General features: G+C 34.7%; 1 protein-coding gene across 1 annotated transcript in view; it reads left to right on the top strand.

Annotated features, from left to right (window-relative positions):
• Positions 1–13,207: 13,207 nt before the first annotated feature.
• RFX3 (regulatory factor X3) overlaps positions 13,208–24,874 on the top strand; it is a 232,094-nt gene continuing 220,427 nt past the window's right edge. The window contains exons 1-4 of the mRNA XM_045840638.1: positions 13,208–13,295; positions 15,964–16,110; positions 16,663–16,722; positions 20,950–21,023. Coding sequence (XP_045696594.1) covers positions 20,990–21,023 — 34 coding nt within the window. The 5' untranslated portion in view covers positions 13,208–13,295; positions 15,964–16,110; positions 16,663–16,722; positions 20,950–20,989. The remainder of the gene's footprint in view (positions 13,296–15,963; positions 16,111–16,662; positions 16,723–20,949; positions 21,024–24,874) is intronic.

Genomic DNA, 24,874 nt, shown 5'->3' on the forward strand with positions numbered 1-24,874 from the left:
AGTCTAAATTTGGAATTCTTCATATTGAGGCAATTGCTAGGTGAGAAAAACTAATTAAAACTACCAAACTAGTCCAAACTGTCACTAATGGTAAGATCTTTTCACATCACAGTCTTTTATGAAAGCTCTATACTGTATGTGAATGCTGTCCCAAGTGTGAATGCAGGGCCCCTGAGGTCACCAGCTCCGGAGGTTCCAACTTTTTCAAATAAATATCTGTTAGGTTGCCTTTTCTTCATAAACTTCAACCAAAACAGTAGGCTGAGTGCAGAAGTAGATGTGAGAAGCTAATTGCCTTCTCTTTAGCAAGATGCTAGAAAAGTTTATAAAAACATAAAATAATGCCATTCTCATCTTTTTTGGTTTGAAAAATTTAGATATGTTTCACAAAAACATATTCATGTTAATATGATTTACTTTATTTCAGTCTTTTTAAAAAAGATTTTATTTATTTTTAGAGAGAAGGAAAGGGAAGGAGAAAGGGAGAGAAACATCGATATATCAGAGATACATCAATCGGTTGCCTCTTGTATGCCCTACCTGGGGACCTGGCCCATAACCCAGCCATGTGTCCTGACTGGGAATCAGACTGGTGACCTTTCTGTTTGCAGGCTTGCATTTAATCCACTGAGCCACACCAGCCGGGATATTACTGTTACTTTAAAATTATTATTTATTACATTTCTCCTTTTTACTTTCTGATATGATTAATATGGATAGACATAACTAGTGGTATACTACAGCCAGTTGTTACCAACTCCAGAGAGCTAATGTTCATCTTTTCTCAATTCTGCTTTTAGATATGACATGCTAGCTTGAAACCAGTCATATGGGGAATTTTTACACCATGGAAATGAGGAGAAATGACATATCTAGCTTTTTGGTAGGGGAAGGAGGGAAGAGCTGGCTGTTAAACACTTACCAGTGCATGACTAGATATAAGCACATAAAAGTTCTTGGGGTTTTCCAGCCTCTGGCTGGTGTGGCTCAGTGGATTGAGCACCGGACTGTGAACTAAAAGGTCATTGGTTTGATTCTCAGTTAGGGCACATGCCTAGGTTGCAGGCCAGGTGCCCAGTAGGGGGCGCATGAGGCAACTGCACATTGATATTTCTTTCCCTCTCCTACTCTCTCCCTTCCTCTCTGCCTAAAAATAAATTTTAAAAATCTTCAAGAGAGAAGTTCTTTGGGGTTTTCAAAATTAAGATCAAAATGGGTTCCAGGGCAAGAGGTCTGCTTATTATGAAAGTCTTGCTGCTAATTAGTTTACTATGCAAATTTAATGTCCAAGTCTATGCTAATATATAATAGAGGCAGATTTTCAGCTAGGTGCTGTCTTTCGAGCCACTATACCAGTCCCATCTTTACTGCATTCCAACCAGATTAAGTCTATAAAGTAATTTGAAGTTGAAGGGTATGCCATATTCTTTGTGGTTCTCACCACACTAAGTACATAGCTTAATTATTTGCTGGATGATTAGAAACTGTCATTACAGGGATATAGAAAAATGGGAGGGAAAAGATTCTGGGCTTAAATAGATAGAGAAGTCTTCAGGGAGAAGGTATTGCATGAGATGGATCTTGAAGGTTTGAGAGGTGGGTACTGACTGTGAGGAAGGGGTTAAGCATATGCTAGAGGTAGATTTTGGTGTGAAAAGTTTGAAGAGTTTGTTGAGAAATAAGGAAGCAGATGGTGTGGAAAGAAAATCAGGCTAAGGATTTAAAATTTAACTGGATAGAGCATAATCAGACAGTGTATATTTTTAAAGTGGATCAAGTGTGAAGATGAAAGTGATGCTTCCAGGAGATTAATCTGGGAGATCTGTGAAGATTAGCAGGGAGCGGGTCTAAAGCCAGGTAAACCTCTAAGTCATCTGAAAGGAATTTAAGAGTGAAGAACCTGCCCTTTTAATTCAGAAATACCTTAGTTAGAATTTTTGTTTTGTTCCTTTCCATTTATAGATACGATGTAGATAACTAGCCAATTGTATTGTAAGTAACAAAAAGGATATGAAAGAGTTTAGTATAGGTTAGATGCTTGGTACTATGCCAGGGCCTTCAGTGAGAGGTATTATCAATGCTACTTTTAATACTATTAAAGCTATTGCTACAATTATATCATTATTTGGTAGGTTATAATGAAAACAGAGCTGGTGAATCTTTACTGGAAATAGGATGTGGAAACCAGGCCCATCCCTAACACTAAGGGATATCAAGTATACAAATGTAAACTCATTGTATTTCTATAAACTTAAATGTTGCAAATCAACTAACTGTTAAAATATGCTTTTGCCTCTTAATTTGTCAAGTATGGCTTTAAAATGTTGTAGATGGCCCTGGTTGGCGTAGCTCAGTGGATTGAGAGTGGGCTGCAAACCAAAGTGTTGCAGGTTCGAGTCCCAGTCGGGCCACATACCAGGCCACAGGCCCCAGAACCGCACATTGATGTTTCTTTCTCTCTCTCTTTCTCCCTCCCTTCCCTCTCTAAAAAAAATAAAATCTTTTAAAAAATGTTATAGATGACCCTTTAGAATTCTCAGATTTTTCAGTTCTGTTATAGAAAATAGTGAGTAGCAAAAGGTGAATGGCCTTCTGTTACCTTGTCCTTGTCCTGCAGTCTCCCTCTCTTTCCCCATATCCTAGGCTCTTTGCCAGTAACATGTCCACATGGTCACTTGCCAACCAACCTTGCCTCACCCCTTATAAGCTATCTCTTGACTACTCTTCAGGCTTAGTGGTGGGTATGCCTACATCTCTGTCTACCCTGGGATTGATAATCCAGGACTCTGCATGAGAATTCAGGGTTCTGGGAGTCTGCTGAGTTAGATTACAGAGGAGTCAGAGAACCTGGCTCTGGCCTGTGCAGACTTCACTTGATGAGAAAGTACCTGGCGAGTGGTCCAAAGTGGATTCTCTAAAGTACAAGGCCCTGGGCAGTGACACTGCTAGCCTGGATCTCAGGGTGGTACTGGCAGGGATCATCTGACACGAATACCAAATCAACAGGACTTGTTTACTATCAGTTGTGAGGTATGAGAAAATGAGAGTGAAAAAAGTGCAAGACCGTGGGTTCCAAGAGAACTATAAAGTCATCGAGAAAGGACAGTATATGGGAGTATATGGGAGCAAATGAGGTGGGACCCAAATGCAAAATAATTATATCCTCCAACACTTAATCAACTTAGAGAACTTAGAGCACATTGTAGTGATTCAATAAATGTTGAAGGGCAAGATGATGGTATTTTGAAGAGCTGCGCCAGGGATATGAGAAGAAAGTGATTGTAGAATATAGGAAGAAACAAGGAAAATAAATTCTCATGGGGCCAATGCAGAGCTTTGGGGGAGGGACTATCTTGCTGTGATTGGCATGATAGTGTGAACTACTTGTGTGTGTTTGGACCAAATATATTTAATAATTGTATGTGGTACTTGACAGAGTTACAATTCTTTCTTAAATGAATAACTGAATAATATATCAAAACAGCCTTTAAAAAATGAATTGGATTTTAAGGTTAAAGTGATAAATGGCAAAGACAAATTTGTATCACTAATGAAATGGTATGGTGGCTAAGAAATGTAATAATTCAAGAAACGAGCTGTTGAGTAGTTGTGTTAGTATCAGAATGAAGTGGTGAAAGATGTGTTCAAAGAGAAGGTATTACTTATAACCTGTTTGGAGAGGAATAGAAGGTGCAGATAACTGTAGATTGTTAGCTTGAATTTTCTAACGATATTACTTAATAAGTTAGTTATAGGGAGTTTGGTTATCTTAGAAACAGGTATGTATAATATATAGTCATTTTGCTCAAAGTTGTTCTGAAGCATTGTTTAGTCACTTAGTTTGTAAAAAATGTGTACAATAATACTGCAGTATTTCATGATGGCAGTAAAGTAACAGGAAAATCTGGTAATAGGGTTAAAATTGCCAGGTTCTTTTTGAGAACTCTGGTGTGTTAATTAGTATAGATTATTGCATTTTTGCTGTATCTTATTCGTAATCACCTAAATACATAGCAAACACCTGTGATTATTTTAGTACTCCTTGTCTTGTTCAAGTAACCCCAAATATGTGTATTTAGACTGTTTCCTGTTCATATATACTCAGCTGTGCCTGTTTGCTTTGTTATTTTTCTAAGTTTAATGGACCAACATAAAAATTATGGCAACTGTTGCTTAATGTCATCTTTACCTTTAAAGAGAAAAAGAAACAAAACTAAATCATGCCAGGCAGCTATGATGCTGTTATAGTTGACTAAAAGATCAGATATACTCTACTAAATTGATATCTGATATTATGGGCCAAATTTAGGGCAAAAAGATTATTTTTGTATGCACACACACACACTTAGTTGTATTTGTTTATATATCTGTGTGTATAGCAGTGTTATCCTAAATTAACTTTATTAGCCAATAAAATAATTAGCTAAAAATAACCTTGCTCCTTCTCACTGAACCAGACTTCTTTTGAAAATTTTCATAAAACTGAATAATCATGCATGTCTTAGTTTCCTCAGCTTTGTGACCTGTTTATGCATCTTTGCTTGTTTAATTTTAAAAAACAAATCTTATTTATTTTATAAAGGAGTGAACAAAGGTGTAGCAGCTGCTAATCCATTCTCTCTTTTACTTCTTTTTTTATTGTTGTTCAATTACAGTTGTCCTCATTTTCCCCTCATTACTCTCCCCTGCCCAACCCACCCCCCATCCTTTCACTTTTACTCTTCCCCTCCCCCGTTGTCTTTGTCCATGGATCCTTTATATGGGTTCCTTGACCTGACCCTTCCCCTTCTTTCCCCGACACTTTACCTCTCTATATACAAGAAATTTAGCAGGCTGATTCTCAGAATTGTTTGATCTCTCATCTTTACAATTTAAAAGTGCGTATTTTTTCAAGAATTCTTCTATTATTTTCCCTAATGTATATGTTTCTTGATTATTAGGATAGTGTCTCTATATGTCTCTATACACCAAGTCTCTAAACACCAAGGTTCCAAACACCAAGTCTCTATATTTGACACATATGTATGTGTCAAAGAAGAAGCACTTCTTGAAATTCAAGCTTCTTGAATTCTAATTTTTTTTTAAAGTTCAATTTATTTATTTATTTATTTATTTTAAAGATTTTATTTATTTTTTTAGAGAGGGAAGGGAGGGAGAAAGAGAGAAACATCAATGTGCAGTTGCTGGGGGTCATGGCCTGCAACCCAGGCATGTGCCCTGACTGGGAATCAAACTTGCGACACTTTGGTTTGCAGCCCGCGCTCAATCCACTGAGCTACACCAGCCAGGGCCGAGTTCTAATTCTTTAAAAAATGAAAGTTCTCTTTCCTTTGCTGTAACATCAAAATAATATCTTTTTTTGGCTGAGAAGGAAACTTAAAAATATAGTCATGCAAGAAAATACTTTAAATATACCTTGTAATTCAGCTATTGTATCAGATTGGTACTAAACTAATTGGGGTTGATCACTTTTTAAGTTATATAAGTGTCTAATTATGTTTTACACTTTAATATTGTATGTCAACTGTAATTAAAAAATAAACAAAAATAATTCAGTTATATCACATTTAATAATTTTTCATAACTTAAAATAATGAAATAGCTCCTAGATATTAAAGAATTTATTTTTAATGTTTACCTAATTCATTTTTAATATTTTAGTCCAGGGTTGTCAAACTCATTTTCACTGGGGGCCACATCAGCCTCATGGTTGCCTTCAAAGGGCTGAATGTAATTTTAGGACTGTATGAATGTAACTACTCCTTAACAGTTAAGCGAGAGCTCGGCGCTGCTGCTGGGTAGAAACAAGGTGCTGGGCCAGATAAAACAAGGTGGAAGGCCGGATTTGACCCTCGGGTCTTGTGTCTGCCACCTGTGTTTTAGGTCCTATGGTCATTCTAGCATTTTATGGTAAAGTATACATTGAGTTTGGCTTGTGGTGAGAATATGAGGTAATTGATCACATGTTTTTTATAAATTATGAACTATACGTATGTAAAATATAGGGTATTTTAATATGTCAAATATGAGATCTTATGTTTGAATTTTTTAGTAACATGTTACATACATGATTTCGAGATAGGTTTTCCTTTCCTGATGGTTGGCAATAGTTAATATTGTGAGGAACTTTATTTTTTCCCTCTACTTGTATGTGTTTAAGACAAAACAGTATTAGACTGTTCTGCACTCTCTTATATGGTTACAATTATTATTTTTAAAAGGTCTGAATAACTTGGCTTTTGTGGGGCTATAGAAACCGCAAGAGAACTCCTCCTTCCTACTTGCCTCACCAACCTGCCCCTATAGGATTAAAGGCATGCTGCATTGAAAAGTAATGGGGAGCACACATAGTTTATAGGGCAATAGTGAGAAAGAGCCTTGAGGCTCCTATAATGTGAAATTCCTAGACACTACTCTGGATTGATTAATGAGAAAACCAATGTAAGACTCCTTGTTAGTTTTTTTTCCCCATCTCTTTGGTACCCATGATGCCTGGGTTTGAGATTCTAAAATGGCAGTCAACTAAGTGTACATGCTACATATATTTCCACAGCTGTTTCACAGATTTCCAACACCAAGTCTCTATCACAGTAAATTCAAAACAAAGATAGTAAAATACAGTAGCTATCCTTATGAAATCCAGCCAATGACATGGTAGTATTGGGGATCATTGGATATTAATTATTTGGTGGAATAATTGGCTAACATGTGCTGATGTCATAATTCTTCTACTCAATAATGGGTTGGTTATGTAGTTAGGTGCAGGAGTTTGGTCTGTGAACTTGTGCTTCCACCACAACAGTACTTTAAAGAGAGGCCTTAAGAAAGGTGAAAAGAGGGGGTGGGGATAGGGTGAGTTGCGGGAGGGGCAACAGAGGGATAGGCATAGATTTTGAGTATATGTAAACTGTTCATCGTCTGTGATCTTTGAGATTATATTTGCACCCAGATTACTTCCTTACCTTTCTACATAGTTCAAATGAAATTGCCAGCACATTTAAGATGATAAAACATTGCTATTTTAACATTTCTTCAATCTTAAGCTTCTATGAGAAGATCAATGTATAATCTTTTGGTTAAGAAACGTAACCAAGACTCAAGAAAAATTAACTGGAGTTATATCCTCCATTTCAAAACTTTGGTTTATAAAAGTCCTCCAAATGTTACACTAAATATTCCCTGATGGTTTCCCTTTCCTTTCCTTTCCTTTCCTTTCCTTTGGATATGAGGTTGCAAGAAAGATGAATAATTTTATCTAACATTTATAACATGATTTATAACAAAAATGATGCATTTATGTGCAAAAATTGTAATAGTTATAATAGTCTTTATCCCAGTATATTTATACCCAGTTCTCTCAAATAGTTTTCTAGGAAATCTTGCAAATTCATCATATTTCTCAGACCATTTGAGTTGTCTGTATCAAATAAATGAATCTGACATTCTTTTTCCTTAATCTGTTTTTATCTGTGAACCTAATAATTGTGAAAGCTTTTATGAGCTTGGAGAAAAGACTTTCCATAGCATAGGTCTCTTAAAAGGGCTTACAAATAATGTTTATTAAAAGTAGTTTAGGGGAAATTTAAAGTAAAATCCCAAAGATGTGTCAGTGGAGTCCTTCCTTCTCTTGGGAAAGTAGTAGGAGATAAGCTAACCTTGAATTATCCCAGGGAGCAATAGAGAACAATTCTGTATGTGTCTATCCTTCCTACTTTTTTTCTTTTAATCTGACTTTTGGACTTTTCATTTTGAGAGGATTAAATCCTTTGTTATATGTGAAATATGTTTCTTATGATTGCCTTGTAAAGGGGAGCGATAGGGAAGGAAAAATGACTGTTTTTACATATTATATAGCGTATAGGATAATAATTGTAATATCTTTTAAATTTCCATAGTACATCACACCTTACAAAGTTCTTTTGTGTATTTAGCATCTTTTTTAACTTTTCCCAACTGGTCAGGTATAGAGTATGGATTTGTCTTCATAATATAGTAGAGAAACCTGAGATCCAGAGAGGTTAAGAAAAACTTTCGCAACTTAACACAGCTCATAAATGGAAGATATAGCATGTGCGCCTAGTCTTGTGACTCTTACTCTAGTATTCTTATCCAGTATATTAGTAACTATGTTCAAATTATTTAATAATTCCAGTTATATTTTCCAATCAAAAAAGTTCTTCAGGAGCCACCTTGGGAATGTTGGTGGCCTGCAGACTAAGTCCTTTTTTGTCTTTTTTCCTTTGGGACTCTGAGTAGTATTTCATTAGAAGATAGACTGTTTTTATTCTTCCAAAAACTATAAATTAGAGTAGCAAACAATTTCTCTGTTTTTGTTCTTGCATTCTGCTAAAAGTGGTGATCAAGGTTATTATACCTTCCCCTACTGGCATTGTAGCTTTTAGGAATGAAGGTTAGACTTGACATTTTCTTTATTTCTGTTTCTTTTCAACTAACATGTACTGAATTAACATAGTACACAGGATACACAAGATATTAGCTTTTTACCAGGGCCAATGACAGTTGGTTTTAAAATAGTAATAGTTTAGTATTTAAAATATAAAAGATGTGATAAGAATTAAAAGATAATCTGCATTTTAAACACATTTTCCTCATAAAGTGACACTAATAAGCATCATCATTTTTATACAACTTAAAATATTGCTTGAATTTTATAATCTCAAACCTGTTAGATTGGCTCTTAAAAGTAATTTCCATAAACTACTGTATATGTATAGAACCTTGAAAATTCTAGGTTATAGTCACATTTATGAATAATGGGAATAGTGTTAAGGAATGGTTCCTTCATCATATAGAATTCTAGAGTCTTTGATAATAATGGATTCGAAAATATATTTTCACCTTAACTAAGTATGCATATAAGCCTAATTACATTGTAAAAATCTATGAAATTACCTGCAAATAGAAAATAGATCCAATCAGTGGTCTAACAAAAATGTGAACTTTAATAATGGTTAAAAGTTAATCACACAAATTTAAGACTAGAGTAATTGTTTAGACTCCAATCATAGCATTCTACAAATTGAATATGTGTCAATAATTTTGCACTTTTAAAAATGAGCATGACTCTGGAGTATTATTTTTCTTAAGCTCGTCATTGATCTGTTAGAATGCTATAGTAAACATGGTAATAGTGTTTAGTTATTTTTTCCACAGTTCATTTCCAACATGGAGCAGCACTGAAAAGGGAAGTAAAAATGGGTATTGATAGGAGTGAAGGCAGATTCAAGCCATGGAAGTTACTTATTTAGTCTAGGGAAAGGAGGAGAAAAACTTAAAATCTGTTTTCAAATTTATTTGTATTTCTCTTTTTTTGTCACAAACTTTCAGCAAAAATCAATGAAGCAGCAAAATGACAAGTGTGTTAAAGAGAGCCTTGTATCTCCTAGAAAGCTAGACCTAAATAGAATGAATTTAAATTATAGAAAGGGTGATTTTAATTAGTCATAAAGAAGATACCCCCTAAAAAGTATTAAATTCCGGAGTGGTGGTAGAGCTATTTGGGAGGTCATACCATATAAAAAATCTTCATGACCAGAATGGTTATTCAGCTAAACATACATTTTATCTTTAAAGTCTCCACCAAATTTAAAGTTTTTTGACTATAATTGCTCTGTAATTTCTTGGAAATGTAATGCAATATGCACATAAGTATGCTTTTATAACTAAAGATAATACATGTAATTTATGGATATCCTTTTATTATTTTTTCAGAGATAAAGTAAGTTAAAAATTGCAAGTGCTTTAAAATTTTGCATTATAGAAAGAACTAAAATGCCCATAATCAAAGAGATAATATAAATTCCATCTTCTGTACATTTTAAAAATACTTGATAGAAATACAAAAGAAGCCAATAGTTTAGTTAGTCAGGACCGTGAGAATGACGCTCTGTCCTTTGGCAAGTCAGTCTAGTGCAAACAGCCCATGGGTTTTTGAGTTAGTCAAACCTGAGCTTGAATCTTAGTTCCCCCCAGTTATTAAGTCAATATCCTTATATAATAAGGGAATAATAACTGTTGCCTGGAAAACTTGTGAAAATTACTTAATGAGCTTAAATTATAGAAAGGATGACTTTAAATCATCATAAAGAAGACATAAAATTGTCATAAAAGTAAATAAGGGATACATATTGCAGTGCATAATTCAATGCTTGGCACAGTGTAGCACTTAACAATGCTGGGTTACTTCATTTCCCCTGTAAGTCTTACAGTTTCTCTAGAAGTTGGATCAGGAAACAATAGAACAGGGAAGGGACAAATGGACATATTTGCGAGATGGGGTTCAGCATATTTTTTGCATTTACTATTTAACTTAAACTTTACTGTATTCTGCTGTAGTCAACAAGAACTTAACTGCTTTGTTACATTAAGGAGAAACCAGTCTTGGTCCTACCCTGAGCAAAAGCTTCATTATCAGACAAACTTTCAGGAAGAAAGCCATGTAGAGTTGTAAGTAGGCAACCACTTGAAAAGCAGAAAATGTGAAATGCCTTCAGGTTTTAACACCTGGAGAAACTCCCTTTTATCAAAAGGAAGTAAATGTTTAAAAAGAGCAATGTCATGAATGCATTATTTTCTTTCAATTCCGGGTCTGTCAGCTCTCATTTCTTTAACTTTAATTAGCATAAGAACTGTATTAGGGTTCCTTTTAACCACTCCTTACCCCTACCCCTGTCTACCACCCTAGCTATACAAGTCAGCTGACTACGGTTGGTGGTTGGTATCTTGGATAGTCATGCATCTCATTTAATACTTTTATAACCGTATCTAATATTTATTAAGTGCTACCTATGTAAGAAGCACTGGGTAAGTAGTTTATATATACTCACTTAATCTTCACATTATCAGTCTGAGAGAAGTAGGTACCACAGATCCATGATCCCTTATGTTCACTTCCTAATTTCAAAAGGCTCTAAAAATCACCAGCTTCCCTGTTTGTGTCAAAACTAATTTAGCTGCAAAACCTGCACTAAATGAGATACAGCTACTTAATGGTCTTTATCCTTCATTTAGGTACAGAAATAATGTTATGATTATGGATTGCTGCTCTAGATCCATCTGGGGTGTTATGTATATATATATGTATTACTTCCTAAAATTCAAAAATTTCTAAGTCATGTGACATATCTGCCCCAGGGGCTAAAAATTAGGGTATTGTGAACCTGTTTCATTATTTTGTATATGAGAACACTAGTACTAGAGGAAGTTAAGTAAATTGACAAGATTTGAATGGTATGCTAAGATGTTAAGTAAATTACTCAGGTAAAGTGCAGTGAAGCCAAATTTAAACCCAGTGATCTTACTTCAGAGCCCAGACTCTTAAACCACAAAGCTGCTTTGCCACTCAGTTGCCACGGCAAGATTGAGGTTTGTTGGTACCAGTGTGTACGTCTTAAGTTGACCCAGTTGCTTAGCTTTACTAATAGAGGAAGGCATATGCCTATATATTTTAATGGAAGATAATCCTCTTATAATTTGTATTTGGATGTGGACTATTATGCTTTTCTACATATTTTGGATAGATGTGTGTGATCGTAGAATTCCCCTAAGATTATGGAGCATAGTCACAAAGTCCTGTCTCCAGCTGAGATAGAAAACTGTCAAGTTTCTCTATTGTCAGTCTTCATTATTTTCTATCATTTGTTTATCATTCAAGCTAGAAATTGCTTGTTTTGACTTTATTCAACAAATTATATTTAATGCCTGCCGTGTAATAGTCTAGAAATATAATATTGAACAGGAAAATTATTATCCCTATCTTAACAGAGACACTATTGTCATTGTGGATGGGACTGTTCTTGGTAGGGTCCCGAAGTAGCACCATGTTTAAGCAAATGTGGTCCAAAGTGGCATTAGAACCACTCTAGCTCCTCAGTTGTGGCAACCAAAATAGTCTCTAAAGTTTCCAAAGTCCCTAGGTGGGAAACAGGGTAGTAGTGGTATATCTGGGTGTTATTCACACTCAGTCCTGAGGATAGTAGCAGCCCACTTGCCCATCCACTATCCAAGCTGTATAATTTATTTTGTCTTTTTTTCCCCCTGGAAAGTAAAATACAGTAAATGCAAAAGTAAATAGAATGGAGAGAACTACAAAACAAATAACTAAACTGCTTACCCTGTGAGTACAATAGCTAAACTAAAAAGCAAGGTTAATTATGTACCTTGCCTGGGTGGCTCAGTTAGCTGGAGCATCACCTGTACACCAAAAGGTTGCAGGTTCGATTTTTGGTCAGGGCATACTCCTAGGTTGTGGGTTCGATCCACAGTCGGGGAGCATAGGGGAGGCAACCCATTGATGATTCTCACATCAATGTTCCTTGCTTTCTCTTTCTATATCTCTCTGTCCCCCCCCGCCCCCCGCAAATCAATAAACATGTCCTCGGGTGAGGATTTTTTTAAAAAAGCAAAGTTAATTGTGGATAATCTTACCCGTGGCTAGTTGAGAATTCTCATTATACTGTACAAGAAATAAGTATAAGTTAGGCTTCCAATTTAACATACCAAGTAATATTAGATTTTTTTGAGCTATGGAATCAAAGTCTCTGAGATTTTATACATACAAGTTATTTTTCAAAGACATATAATGTAGCATACTTATACCATGTATATTTTATAGCACATAAACATTTCTAGTTCACTTTTAAATTTTGAAGTGACATTTTTATTTTTTAATGTTTTTAAAAGATTTATTTATTTTTAGAGAGAGGGGAGTGGGGGGAGAAAGAAAGGGAGAGAAACATTGATGTGAGAGAAAAACATCTATCAGTTGCCTCTCATATGCGTGTGCCCACACTGGGGACCGAACTCCAACCCATGCATGTGCCTTGACCAGGAATCAAACTGTAGACCTTTTGCTTTGTGGAAAGATGCCAAACCAACTGAGCCACACTAGTTAGGGCTGAAGTGACTTTATTAAAGAAATTACAAATTCTAAATGATTTGAAGATAGAAACTACTATAAAGGATTTTGATTTTGAATCTATCATTTGAAAGAGGAATGAATGCACATATTCATTCAGTACCCACGTCAACTGATTGTTAACCAGTATTTTATATTAAAAATAACACTTGAAAGTTTATAGAGTCTCAGGTTTATGACTGTTGACAATATTATTATTATTATTTAGCGCTTACCCGAGGATATGTTTTTATTGATCTTAGACAAAGAGGAAGGGGAAGAGAAAGAGAATGAAAGAGAAACATCAATGTGAGAGAGAGAAACATCAGATGGCTGCTTCCAATAAGCATCACAACTGAGGCTTGAACCTGCACCCTAGGTATGTGCCCTGACGGGAAATTGAACCTGCAACCTTTTGGTGTATGGAACGATGCTCCAACCAACTGAGCCATCTGGCCAGGGCACAGTTGACATTACTTTAAATAAAAATAATTATATTGTATTAAGATCACGAAAGTTACATATACTCAATGTAAAACATTCCGAAAACTCAGAAAGTTACAAAGAAGAAAGCAAAAAAAATCATTCTGCTTGATGGTTGCATATCTGCTCACAAGATTGCTACCACACTTTCTCAGGGCCTGTCTCAGTGTGTGCCTCTGTGCTCACTCTGGTCCTCTTGAGTGTGCTTCTGCTCAGACATGTCCTCTCTCTCCTCTACAAATGCAGGTCTTATAAATATGGGGTCATAGAATTTGTTTAATTTTGATAATCATGTCTTAAACATCTTTTATGATAATATTTTATATCTATTGGTGTTATATGAATGTATCATTTACTTAAGCAATTCTCTAGCTAGGCATTTAGGTGGTATCTTGTATTTTGATACTATGATTAATTATATGTACTCTTTTATGCAACTGTCCATTTACTTCCATTATATGAATCTTTAGGAATGGAATTGTTGGCTAGAAGATGTGGGTACATTTTGAATGTTTCAATCAACTACTAAATTGCTCTCTAAAAAGGTCATGCCATTGTAAACTCCCAATAGTGATTTAATACACACACACACACATTTATTTTTTTCGACTGGGCATTATCAAATTTTGTGTTTTCTTTTTATTTTTTTGTTTTTTGCCCAATCTGATAGTTTAAAAAAATCTTAGTTGGATTTGCATTTTTTGATAATTAATGACTAAAAAAATTAAAAAAAACATATTTATTAGCCATTTGTATTTATTTTACTGATTGTCATTTATATCTTTAGCCCATTTTTCTGTTGGACAGTTTCTTCTAATCCTCCTCCTCCTTTTAAATTTCAAGACCTGTTCCTAATATAAGGATATGAATTTTTATTTGTTATTGATACTGCACATATTTTACCATTTAAAATATTTGCTTTTTTGGTATTATTTTAGAGATATTTTGTTATATAAATGTACCACTTTTTCCACTTGGTATTTCTACATTATAATATATGACTCATAAAGACTCAGTAGATGGGATAAAGATTTAGATCTTTAAAAACATGAAGGTTACTTTTTAGATGGGAAACCATTTTGCAGATGAGGAAGGTGATAAATTACTGTTGTTAATTAGATATGTTTACTATGATTACAGTTTCAGTAGCTACATGGAATTGTGAGAGTGAGATATTTTGATATAGTTGAAAGACTCCTTGCTTTAAGTGTCATATAGTCCAGGCTTTCTTTATTTCTTCATTAACTTAGACAACAAATATTTATCAAGTACTGATTGTACATTAAACATTCATAGTAGATTTTCTGTATACTAGCTGTGTGACCATGGGCAGGTTACTTAAGTAATTGATATTTTGACCCAGTTTATTTATTTGTAAAAGAGGGATAATGCCTATCTTGTTGAGTTATTGTAAGGGTTAGTTATAGTTTTACCTGGAGTACATAGCAGCACCTGACATACACGTATAGTCAGAAAACAATAAGTCAGTTAGTGTTGGCATTGTTACTCTTTATAGTAACTGAACATAGTGTAATTTTAGCCTATTGTTATATGTGATAACATTGCTGTGGTAGTAATTTAGCACATGGGTTAATTAACTATGATTATTATAATTTTATTAATAGAATTGAGCCCAGCTCAGTTGTCTATGCTTAGAATCCTATTATATAAATAATACTTTCATATATTTGTATAGCAGTTTAGTTTTCAAAGCTTTTTTATTTGTTGTTTTATTTTTCACTTTACAATTGAGGAGCTGAGATAGAAAGATGACTTGTCCAAAGTCATATGGCTTATAAGTGATTAATCAGGTTCAAATTTTCCTTCCACCTATGTTTAAGATTCTCAGTGAATCTAGTTTGACACTCATTGTGGGAGTGCACGAGAATGAGGTCTGAGTATAACTGCCCAGTCTTCCCTTAGCTTTAGCCATTTTATAGTTTCTTCTGTTTTTCCTGTTTTAGTAATGTGAACATTGGCCTTAATGTTTTAGTTTATTGCAGCAGTGATTTTCAACCTTCTTCATCTCATGACACATGTAAATTAATTACTAAAAATCTGCAGCACACCAAAAAATGTATTTTTTGTCAATCTGACAAAAACACAAGATAGAATTTTGATTGATTTGTTAAAAAATAGTGTTTACCTACCCATTTTACTCCAAGGTGGCTTTCTAAAAAATCAGGTGCCTATACTTGTGTATAAGGATTTCTGGTACCAGGAATTAACCAATCAACCCTGGTGGGTTCAATCCCTGGTCAGGGTACATACTTAGATTGTAGGTTCCATTCCCGGTTGGGGCACATACAGGAAGCAACCCATTGATGTTTCTCTGTCATACTGATGTCTCTCTCTCTCCCTTCTCTCTCAAGTCAATAAACATATCCTTGGGTGGGTGAGTATTTAAATAAATAAATAAATAAAAGCATTAACCAATGGGGCACAACCTTATGTGACATGAACAGTAAGATGTAACTCTGTTATGTGACCTATGTATTTATGGTTCAAGATAGGACATTCACAGCTATTGTGTTGACTGTTGTCATTTTTTTTTTTTTTGACAGATTGAGAGGTCAATACCCCTGACTAACTAGTTGGGTATTGCAAAGGGGATGGAAATCACTGTCTGTAGCATTGGTGGTGGTTACAGTGAATCACACTTCTGGGTATTCATGTCCTTGTGAAGACCCTTTCCTTTCAGTCTGGACCAGGTTTGTAGCTTACTTTAACAAATAGAATGCAACAGAATTAAACTGTTCCAGGTCTGGGTGTAAGCCCTAGGAAGGCCAAGTAGCTTTTGCTTTTGTGTTTTTTGGAGACCTGAATAATCATGTCAGAAATCTGGCTACCTTCCCAGAGAGACCATTTGGAAAAAAGGTCACATGGATACAGAGAGGCCCTGAGATTATGTGGAAAGAGAAGCCTAGTTATCCTAGTATTCTAGCTGAGCCCACTTCCCACCTGTCAGTTGAAAGCTATCATGGGTGACCATCAGCAGGCTGAGCAGAACGGCCTAGCTAAGCCCAGCTCAGACTACAGAATTATGAATGAAGAAAATGATTCTTTTCTTGAGCCAGAGGTTTTGGGACAGTTTCTTAAACAACAACAAAATGGAGCATGACATGTTCTTGAAAATAAAAGCTTTGCTAAAGGATATTTACTTTTCTTGTCCTGTTCTGACAGTTTTGGTCTTTCCATGGCTTACAAATATCAGGTAATATTGAAGAGAGATAATAGTAATAAACTACTCTTTTCCTTTACAGAAATTCACCTTATTCTACCACAAACTACATGGGGTTGGCTGATACTTGGTTGAATCTGAGGTAAACCAATATCCTGTACTGAATCTCTTCAGAGAAATCTCCGGTGATAGGGTTGCTCTCTGTTCAGGGATCTGATTCCTCTTCTCTGTTAAATTTCTCACTCCCAGTCTTTTGTGACTACTTTATCACTGTTAGAGTTGAATTGGATTTGGCCTATCTCAGCCAAGTAAGACAAGATAAAATAGTCTTTCTTGCTCATTTGAACTGATTTCTGTATCCAGAAAACATTTGGGAAAGTATTCTGGGGCTGAGAGTGGATCTCAGACCAGGAATCATCTTATTTTTGATTATTTACATATTAGCAGGAAAGATACAGTACAGTGAGACATTGCTCATGCAGTTTATTTTTTCCCTCTCAAAGATTAGTTTCTCTCCTATTGAAATATAATTCTTTCATGTTTCTACTGGAGATGAGACTCAGTGATCCAACATTTTATAAGTGTATTTTAAACAAATTTTTTGTTAAAGTGTTTTTTTGTTTTAAAAACTACATGAAGATAGATTTAATATTTCAGAGCTTGATTGGCTTTTAGATCAATGGAGTGAGGGCCTCAGTATATTTGCTCTCCCTCTAAAACAACAAGAACATGGGCAAAATAATTACAATAAACCATTTTAGAATTCTGGAAATTAACCAAAACCAGAGAATTAACTGAAAATCCACTGCCTGAGAGAAAGCTACCGAATCTTGAGAAAATGGTGGGGTCTGTGACATTTTAACTTGAGGTGATTTCTGTTTTCTCTCCATCCCCAGCTTAGTGATATAGCAAAAGCTGACAGCATTACAGGCAATGAAGAGATCTTACTACTTTTGGAGATCCACTAAAAGCCGCTCCAAAGCACAGTTGTTATTTTGTCCAAGCTGCAGCTCCCTGGGAAAAACTATTCTCTGAGTGGTTGGCTATTTGATTTGACTTGGACCTCAGCTCAGTTGAGGGAAGAAAAAGCCTACCCCCAGGGCTTTGCTGAAACAATAGCAACTGTTGGCAACACACCCACTGCTTAAGGCTGTGATTTCAGTTTGGGCAAAGAGTCTGGACAGGATTTTAAAAGGAATCCCGTAGATTCAGCCAACCATAGGTATTTTGAAAAGCTCCACCATATTCCTGGGTATCTAAAAGGTCGCACAATGTGCAAGAGTGTACACATTCCCAGGGAAGACTTGGGAAAGGAGATCATCTCTGGCTGAAGTTTTATATAAGTAGAAAATGAAGATTAGGGCTGTTTTATAAACTGCCTGAAGATTGAAGTGGGACTTCTCTTAAAGATTCCTTGAGCAAAGGTAGAAGACAGACAGCCAAGCATTTAAGGAAATCTTCTGACCAGTCATTGGTTGATCACTAAATTATACTGACCCTGTTTGACTCCTAGGAAGACAGGCTTAAAAATAAAAATAAGAACTTAAAAAATAATTTAGCAGAGAGCTCAGTGGCCACACACTACAGGCAATAAATGCCGAATCTACAGAATTGGTTCATGAGAGTGCTAAACAAATAATCAGCATCAATAAAAACAAAATCAATGTTAAAAAGCCTTGGTAGAGCAGTGTAGAGAATTCTGATACTAGAGTTGTTAAAATACATTTTATAACATGTTCAGTTTTCAACAGAAAACTGAAGACTCAAAAGAATTTTGAGTCTTCTGAAGACTCAAACTGAAACTCAAAGAATTATGAGATCTAGAAACGGGAAAGTATGCCACATACATAGGAAAAAAAAACATGCAAAAATCGACCAAGGGAAAAATGTCCCTTTGGGTGCCTAGATATGGACTTAATAGAAAAGACTTTAAGACAGCTTTTCTAAATCTGTTCAAAGAATGAAAGATAGCATGTCTAAAGAATTAAATGAAGGTATAAGAATGATGTCTTGCCAAAGAGAATATCAATCAATGTAGAAGTTATCTAAAAGGAACCATATAAAAATTGTGGAGTTTTTAAGTATGACTGAAATGAAAAACTGACTACATGAGCTTAACAAGTATAAATTGACAGATAAAATAATTTGTTAACTTGAAGATAATTCATTAGAGATTATCCATTGTGAGGAGTAGTAAGAAAATAAAGAAAATGAACAGAGCTGCATGGGATCAATGTGATGTCATCAAGTGCGCCAACATATGTACAACGGGAGTCCCAAATGGAGAAGAGCAAAAGAAAGAGACAGAGAGAATACTTAAATAAATTACGGCGGAAAACTGAAATGAAAAATATTAACACATTCAGTAAACTCAGTGTATTTCAAGTTGTATAGCTATACACACTTAGATACGTCATACTCAAATTTACAAAAGTGAAAAAAAATTTGAAAGCAGAAAGAGAAAAAGAAATAAAAAAGGGATCCCCAATAAGACTAATAGCTGATTTCTTGCTGGACACCTTGGAGTCTAGAAGACATTTTCAAAGTATTAAAAAGTCTATCAACCAGGAATTCTGTATTTAGCTTAACTTCAAAAATTAAATTAAGACACTTACAAATAAAAAGAGAAGTTGTTGCCAGTAGACCTACCCTACAGGAAATGTTAAGGGGAGTCCTTCAATTTGAAACAGAAGAAACTAGACAGCAAACTCTAACCCTCATGAGAAACTAGAATAGTAATAGTAACTACATAACTATTAGGAAAGACATGCATAAAAATACATATAAATGCATTTTTCCTTGGAACTTCTCTCCTGTTTTAAAGACAACTGCATGAAGGAATAATAAAAATGTGTTGACGAACTTATAATATATAGAGATATAGTTTGAAGATAATAGTAAAAAGAAAGATAAGAGAATGGAGGTATATTACAAGAAAGTATTTGTAATTAATTAGAATTAATTCAGACTAGAATTTATTATTTTTATTTTATTTTGGTAAGATGTCCTTTTTAAAAATTTTTTAATAAAGATTTTATTTATTTACTTTTAGAGAGGAGGAAGGGAAGGAGAGAAACATCAATATTTGGTTGCCTCTCTCATGCCCCCTATTGGGGACCTGGCCTGCAACCCAGGCATGTGCCCTGACTAGGAATCAAACCAGCTACCTTTTGGTTCTCAGGCCCATGCTCAATCCACTGAGCTACACCAGCTAGGGCCAGACTAGATTGTTTTAAATTAAAATGCTAATTGCAAATTCCAGGGCAACCACTTAAGGAAATAATACAAAAAAACTTAATGAAAGAAACAAGGAAATGAAAAAAGTGCATTAGAAAATATCTATTTAACACAAAGAAAGCAGGAATTAAGGAATAGAAGGTACAAAGTTGAAATATACTCTTAAGAATAAATGTTATAGTGTCTAATTTTCATGTTAAATAATGTATTTATGTAATCTTTAAATTTTTAAACATTTGTTTTTGGGGAGGAGAGAAAGAGAAGCATTGATTTCTGTTCTACCTGTTTATATATTCATTGGTTGATTCTTGTATGTGCCCTGACAGAGAATTGAACCTGCAGCCTTGGCATATCAGACAGTATTCTAACCAGCTGAGCTATCTGGCCAGGGCCCATTTATGTAATCTTTAAGGAAATGTTAGCAGTAGAATGTTTTTGTTCATGGATCCTCTTACGGATTGAATTTTACAATACTACTAGGCACTTATCAATAGATTTTACAAATATAGTATGAGAAAAATGCACCAAAGTGAAGTCAGTGTGAATAGGTTTCATGATCCCTCAGTTTTTAAAAGTGCCTTTGTTGCCTGGAGATGAAACAGCTATGTATGGAAATGAGAGATGCCCTTGAAGATATCCTTCATTTTGTTTCTGAAATTTGGGTATAGAGAGTTCAGTTCTTTTCTTCTTCTAAATGTGTGGGGAGGGAGAGAAGATGAACAAAAAGGGCTCTGGGGAATAGAGGAGATCATGGGAAAAAGGCATCTGGAGATAAATATACATGAAAAAATGGGCTGTGGAAAAGAGAAATGACCTGGGCAGAATATTTCAGAAGTCATGAGAAGTATTTTTGTCTGCATTTTTTATATATTATTGGTTCTATTTTCTAAAAGTGCCTAGCTCAGTGGAGATGTGATCTCAAAATGGATTTTTCAACGTAATTTAAAGCTGCCTCATTTACTACATTTGCCTTTAGAAAGTTAAAACCATGTTTAGTTTTATGATATGAAGAAAGTTTAATTTATCAAACAATATATGTAATTTCCTTATTATAGAAAAATTTACTTAAATGAATTTTCTTACAAATGATTTAAACTATAATTTAAAAATGAAATTTTCAATCTGTTTTCAGTCCCAGCACAGTTGAAGAATAAAGCATAGTTGCATCAGTAATGATGGCTCACTCAACTGGGAGCATCTCTCTGGGTGAGAATAAGTAATATTTTAAAATACTTCCAAACAATTCTGATACAGTATACCTCCTTTTCATTATAAATTACACATTTAAAGCATAGAATCCTAGAATCTTATGGAAATTGGTATTATTAAGAGGTTACAGTGATTAAAATTGAATCTACTCATGTGAGACTATTTTGTTTTCTTCAGTAATATTAAACCTTTTAATACTTCTATTAACCTTACCAGAGTTTTCAAGACATTTTTATTCTTAGTTTTTTTAAACCGTATTAACCATTTTAAGTGTACAGTGCAATAGAGTTAACTATATGGACATTTGTTCAACAGATCTCTGGAACTTTTTCGTTATACAAACTGAAACCCTTTGCGCATTGAAGAATAACTCCCTTTCCACCCTTGCCTCAGCCTCTGGTAATGGCCAAACTACTTTCTAAGCGTTTGACTACTTTAGATGTCTTATGTACTGCAAGTAGAATCATGCAATGTTTATTTTTTTGTGACTGTCTTCTTTTACTCAGCATAATCTCCTCAAGGTTTGTCCACGTTATAGCATATGACAGGATTTTCTTTTTTTTTTTTAAGGCTGAGTGATGTTCCATTGTGTTTGTATACCACATTTTTTTATCCATTTATCCACTGATAGGCATTGAGGTTGCATTCACCTCTTGGCTATTGTGGCTAATGCTGCAATGATCATGGGTATACAAATATCTGTTTGAAATCTTGTTTTTAATTCTTCTGGATGTACATCTAGAAGTGCTGGATTATATAGCAATTCTGTTAATTTTTTGAGGAACTTCCATACTGTTTTTCATAATAGTTGTACCATTTACATTCCCATTACCAGTACACAGCGGCTCTAATTTCTCTGATCCTTACCAACACTTATTATTTTGTTTTTTAAAACATTAAGAAACATTTATAGTGACTATCCTAACCATTCCTAGGTTCTTAACTTACTGCTGACATGTTAAGTCTTTATTTTATTTACTCATTTTTCAATTTCTTAAAGAAACAGAATAGTTACTTTAGGAGGTTTCCTACAATTACTGCAGATCTTTACACTTCCCTGATCTCAAACACTAGAACATCATTTGGGGCCAGTATTTTATTTCATTATATTTCATTATTAAGGGACCTAGATGCCTTTAGTTATTTTTAAGTTTTATGTTATTGTTTATTTTTTTATTTTTATTAAGTGACATTGGTTAATAAAATTATATAGATTTCAAGTGTACAGTTCTAAACCATATCATCCGTATATGCATTGTGTTCACCACCCAGAGTCAAATCTCCTGTGACCATGTATTTGACCCCTTTACCCTTTACTACTTTCCCTTATCCCTCTTTCCCACTGGTAACCACCATACTGTTGCTTGTGTCTATGAGTTTTTGTTTGTTTGTTACTTTCAGTTTTATATTCCACATATGAGTGAAATCATAGGGTTCTTGCCTTTTTTCCAGTTGACTTAGTTTGCTTAGCACAATGTTCTCAAGATCCATCCATGTTGTCGCAAATGGCAGTATTTCACCTTTTATTATGGCTGATTAGTTGTCCATTGTATCCATATGTACCACATCTTTATCCATTCACCTATTGGAGGGTACTTTGGTTGTTTCCTTGTCTTAACTGCTATGAATAATGCTGCAGTGAACATAGAGTCATATATCTTTATGAATAAACGTTTTCAAATTTTTCAGTTAGATACCCAGAAGAAGGTTTCCTTGGTCATATGAAGGTACCTCTAGTCTTAATTTCTTTCCTTCTTTTTTTCTTTTTTGAAGAACTTTTGTACTGTTTTTCAGAGTGGCTGTACCAATCTACATTCCCACCAACAGTGAATGAGGGTTTCTTTTTCTAGTACTTGTTACTTCTTACTACTTGTCTTTTTAATAAGAGGCATTCTAACAGGTATGGGTTGGTGTCTCAATGTATTAACAGTTTTTATTTGTATTTCACTAATGGCTAATGCAGTTGAGCTTCTTTCCAAAAAATAAAAAATAAATAAAAGAATACTATGAAAACTACATTGACTCCATCAGAAAGAGCAATATAAGAATAATGGGTATACCAGAAGGAAAAGATAGGGAGGAGGGAACAGAAAGCTGCTTCAAACAGTTGACGAGAATGTCCCAAACCTATGGAAAGAGCTGGATCCTGGAATTCAGTGTTGAATATGGTATAGAACTGGACATTTGAATTTCTTCACCATTTAACAGAAATGGTGAGGCACAGTTCTTTTTGTCTCTACTTATAGTTTCTAAAATTATAAACTTGCCTTAATAGCATCATCATAATGATTGCTGTCACTGGGCTGGCTTGTCTGCTCTGGTTTCCAAGCAGTCCATAAATGCCCCGTCTTGGAATGTGTTACTTCAGTGTGTATCCAATGTGTTCTGCAGCTCTCTCTGAACTTGGTTGTCTCCACCTCACTTACCCTGTGGCATCTGCTTGTGAATCTTACTGTGAGCCATTCTTCACAGATATCTTGCTAAGTGGAGTTGTGTTGCCAAAGACTGCTTCATTGTTGGTAGATTGGCTCCCTTCTAGTGCCCTGTATTTGATGATCCTGTCTAGGCATTTAATAGTAAGTATAGCTTATAGGTGATATTTACAATTATGTTCAAAACAGTAGATATAATAATGCTTATGATTCATTTAGTTCTCACAGCTATATATATTTGAGCATTTTTTGTTTTGAAGGTGTTTAGATGTATTGGGGCCTCAAGTTGCTTCTAACTTCTCTCTTTTAAAGACTATACTGTAATATTGTAAGGTTGAAAAAAAAAAGAAACACATTAAATTTGGGGGCAGATCTGTATTCAACTTTCTACTCTTGTACTTGTTGGCTGACTTACCTTTAGATGTTTCTTATCCTCCCTGAGGCAGAAATCTCATCTGTAAATTGAAGATCATGATAGCTTTTATTTTTAAGGCTTCATTGATACTGTGAACTTGTATTTTTAGGAAGCCTTTTAACCAAGGAGGCTATCACATTAGAATTTCCTCCTTACAAATAGTGAAGGTGAAGGAAATTTCAAACTCTAGTGGTACTTTTATGAACCATATTTGACAGGAGATCTCTTCAGATAATTTGAGTTATAGTTTATACATTAGTATAAACTATACTAGTATAAACTATATTAGTATAGTGTACTCATAGTTTATACATTAACTGAAAAAGTCATTTAAAATAGTAGACCATAAAAAATGATGTGTATATCTCACTAACATATGAATGAACTGTCTTTTCATTAGGCCCAAGGCCTTTCGTTGTAGTATATAGATTTGCTAATTGGAACTTCAAGTCTTTTATAAATCTGTATTCATAACAATTTCAAGTTTATATTTTGTTCTTTAATGTAGATTAAAAATTTAGACAGTTGAAAAGCCATGGTTCTCAAAGTGCAGTTCCCAGACCAGCAGCATCAGCATCATGTAGGAGTTTGCCAGCATGTAAAATCTTTGGTTTCCCCCATGCCTATTGAGTCAGAATCTAAGGGAATGAGGCCCAGCAATGCATGTTTTCACACAGCCTCCATGCTAAAGTTTAAGAAGCACTATATATTTTATGCTTTACCTCAGTTTTATATTCTCTTACCTTTGCCTCTTGCAACAGAAATGTTTTATAGTAACTTGCCTTTATCAACTCTTTTCAAAGTTTTGACCTTAGTTTTAAAGATACCTTTTGTTTTTGGTTTCATGGTTTATCTAATGTTTAATTAATTAGCTAATTACAGTAATGATAGAACTCCCCTAATGGGGTTTTGGAATAAATACTACTGGTTTTGGGAGAACATACAACTCAGCCTTTGGGAGTAGAACTGTGAGGGGTACACCAAAGAGTAGTTGACAGACT

The sequence above is a fragment of the Phyllostomus hastatus genome, unplaced genomic scaffold (genome assembly GCF_019186645.2).
Source record: "Phyllostomus hastatus isolate PE091 unplaced genomic scaffold, TTU_PhHast_1.1 phas_contig_34, whole genome shotgun sequence".
NCBI classification, from domain to species: domain Eukaryota; kingdom Metazoa; phylum Chordata; class Mammalia; order Chiroptera; family Phyllostomidae; genus Phyllostomus; species Phyllostomus hastatus.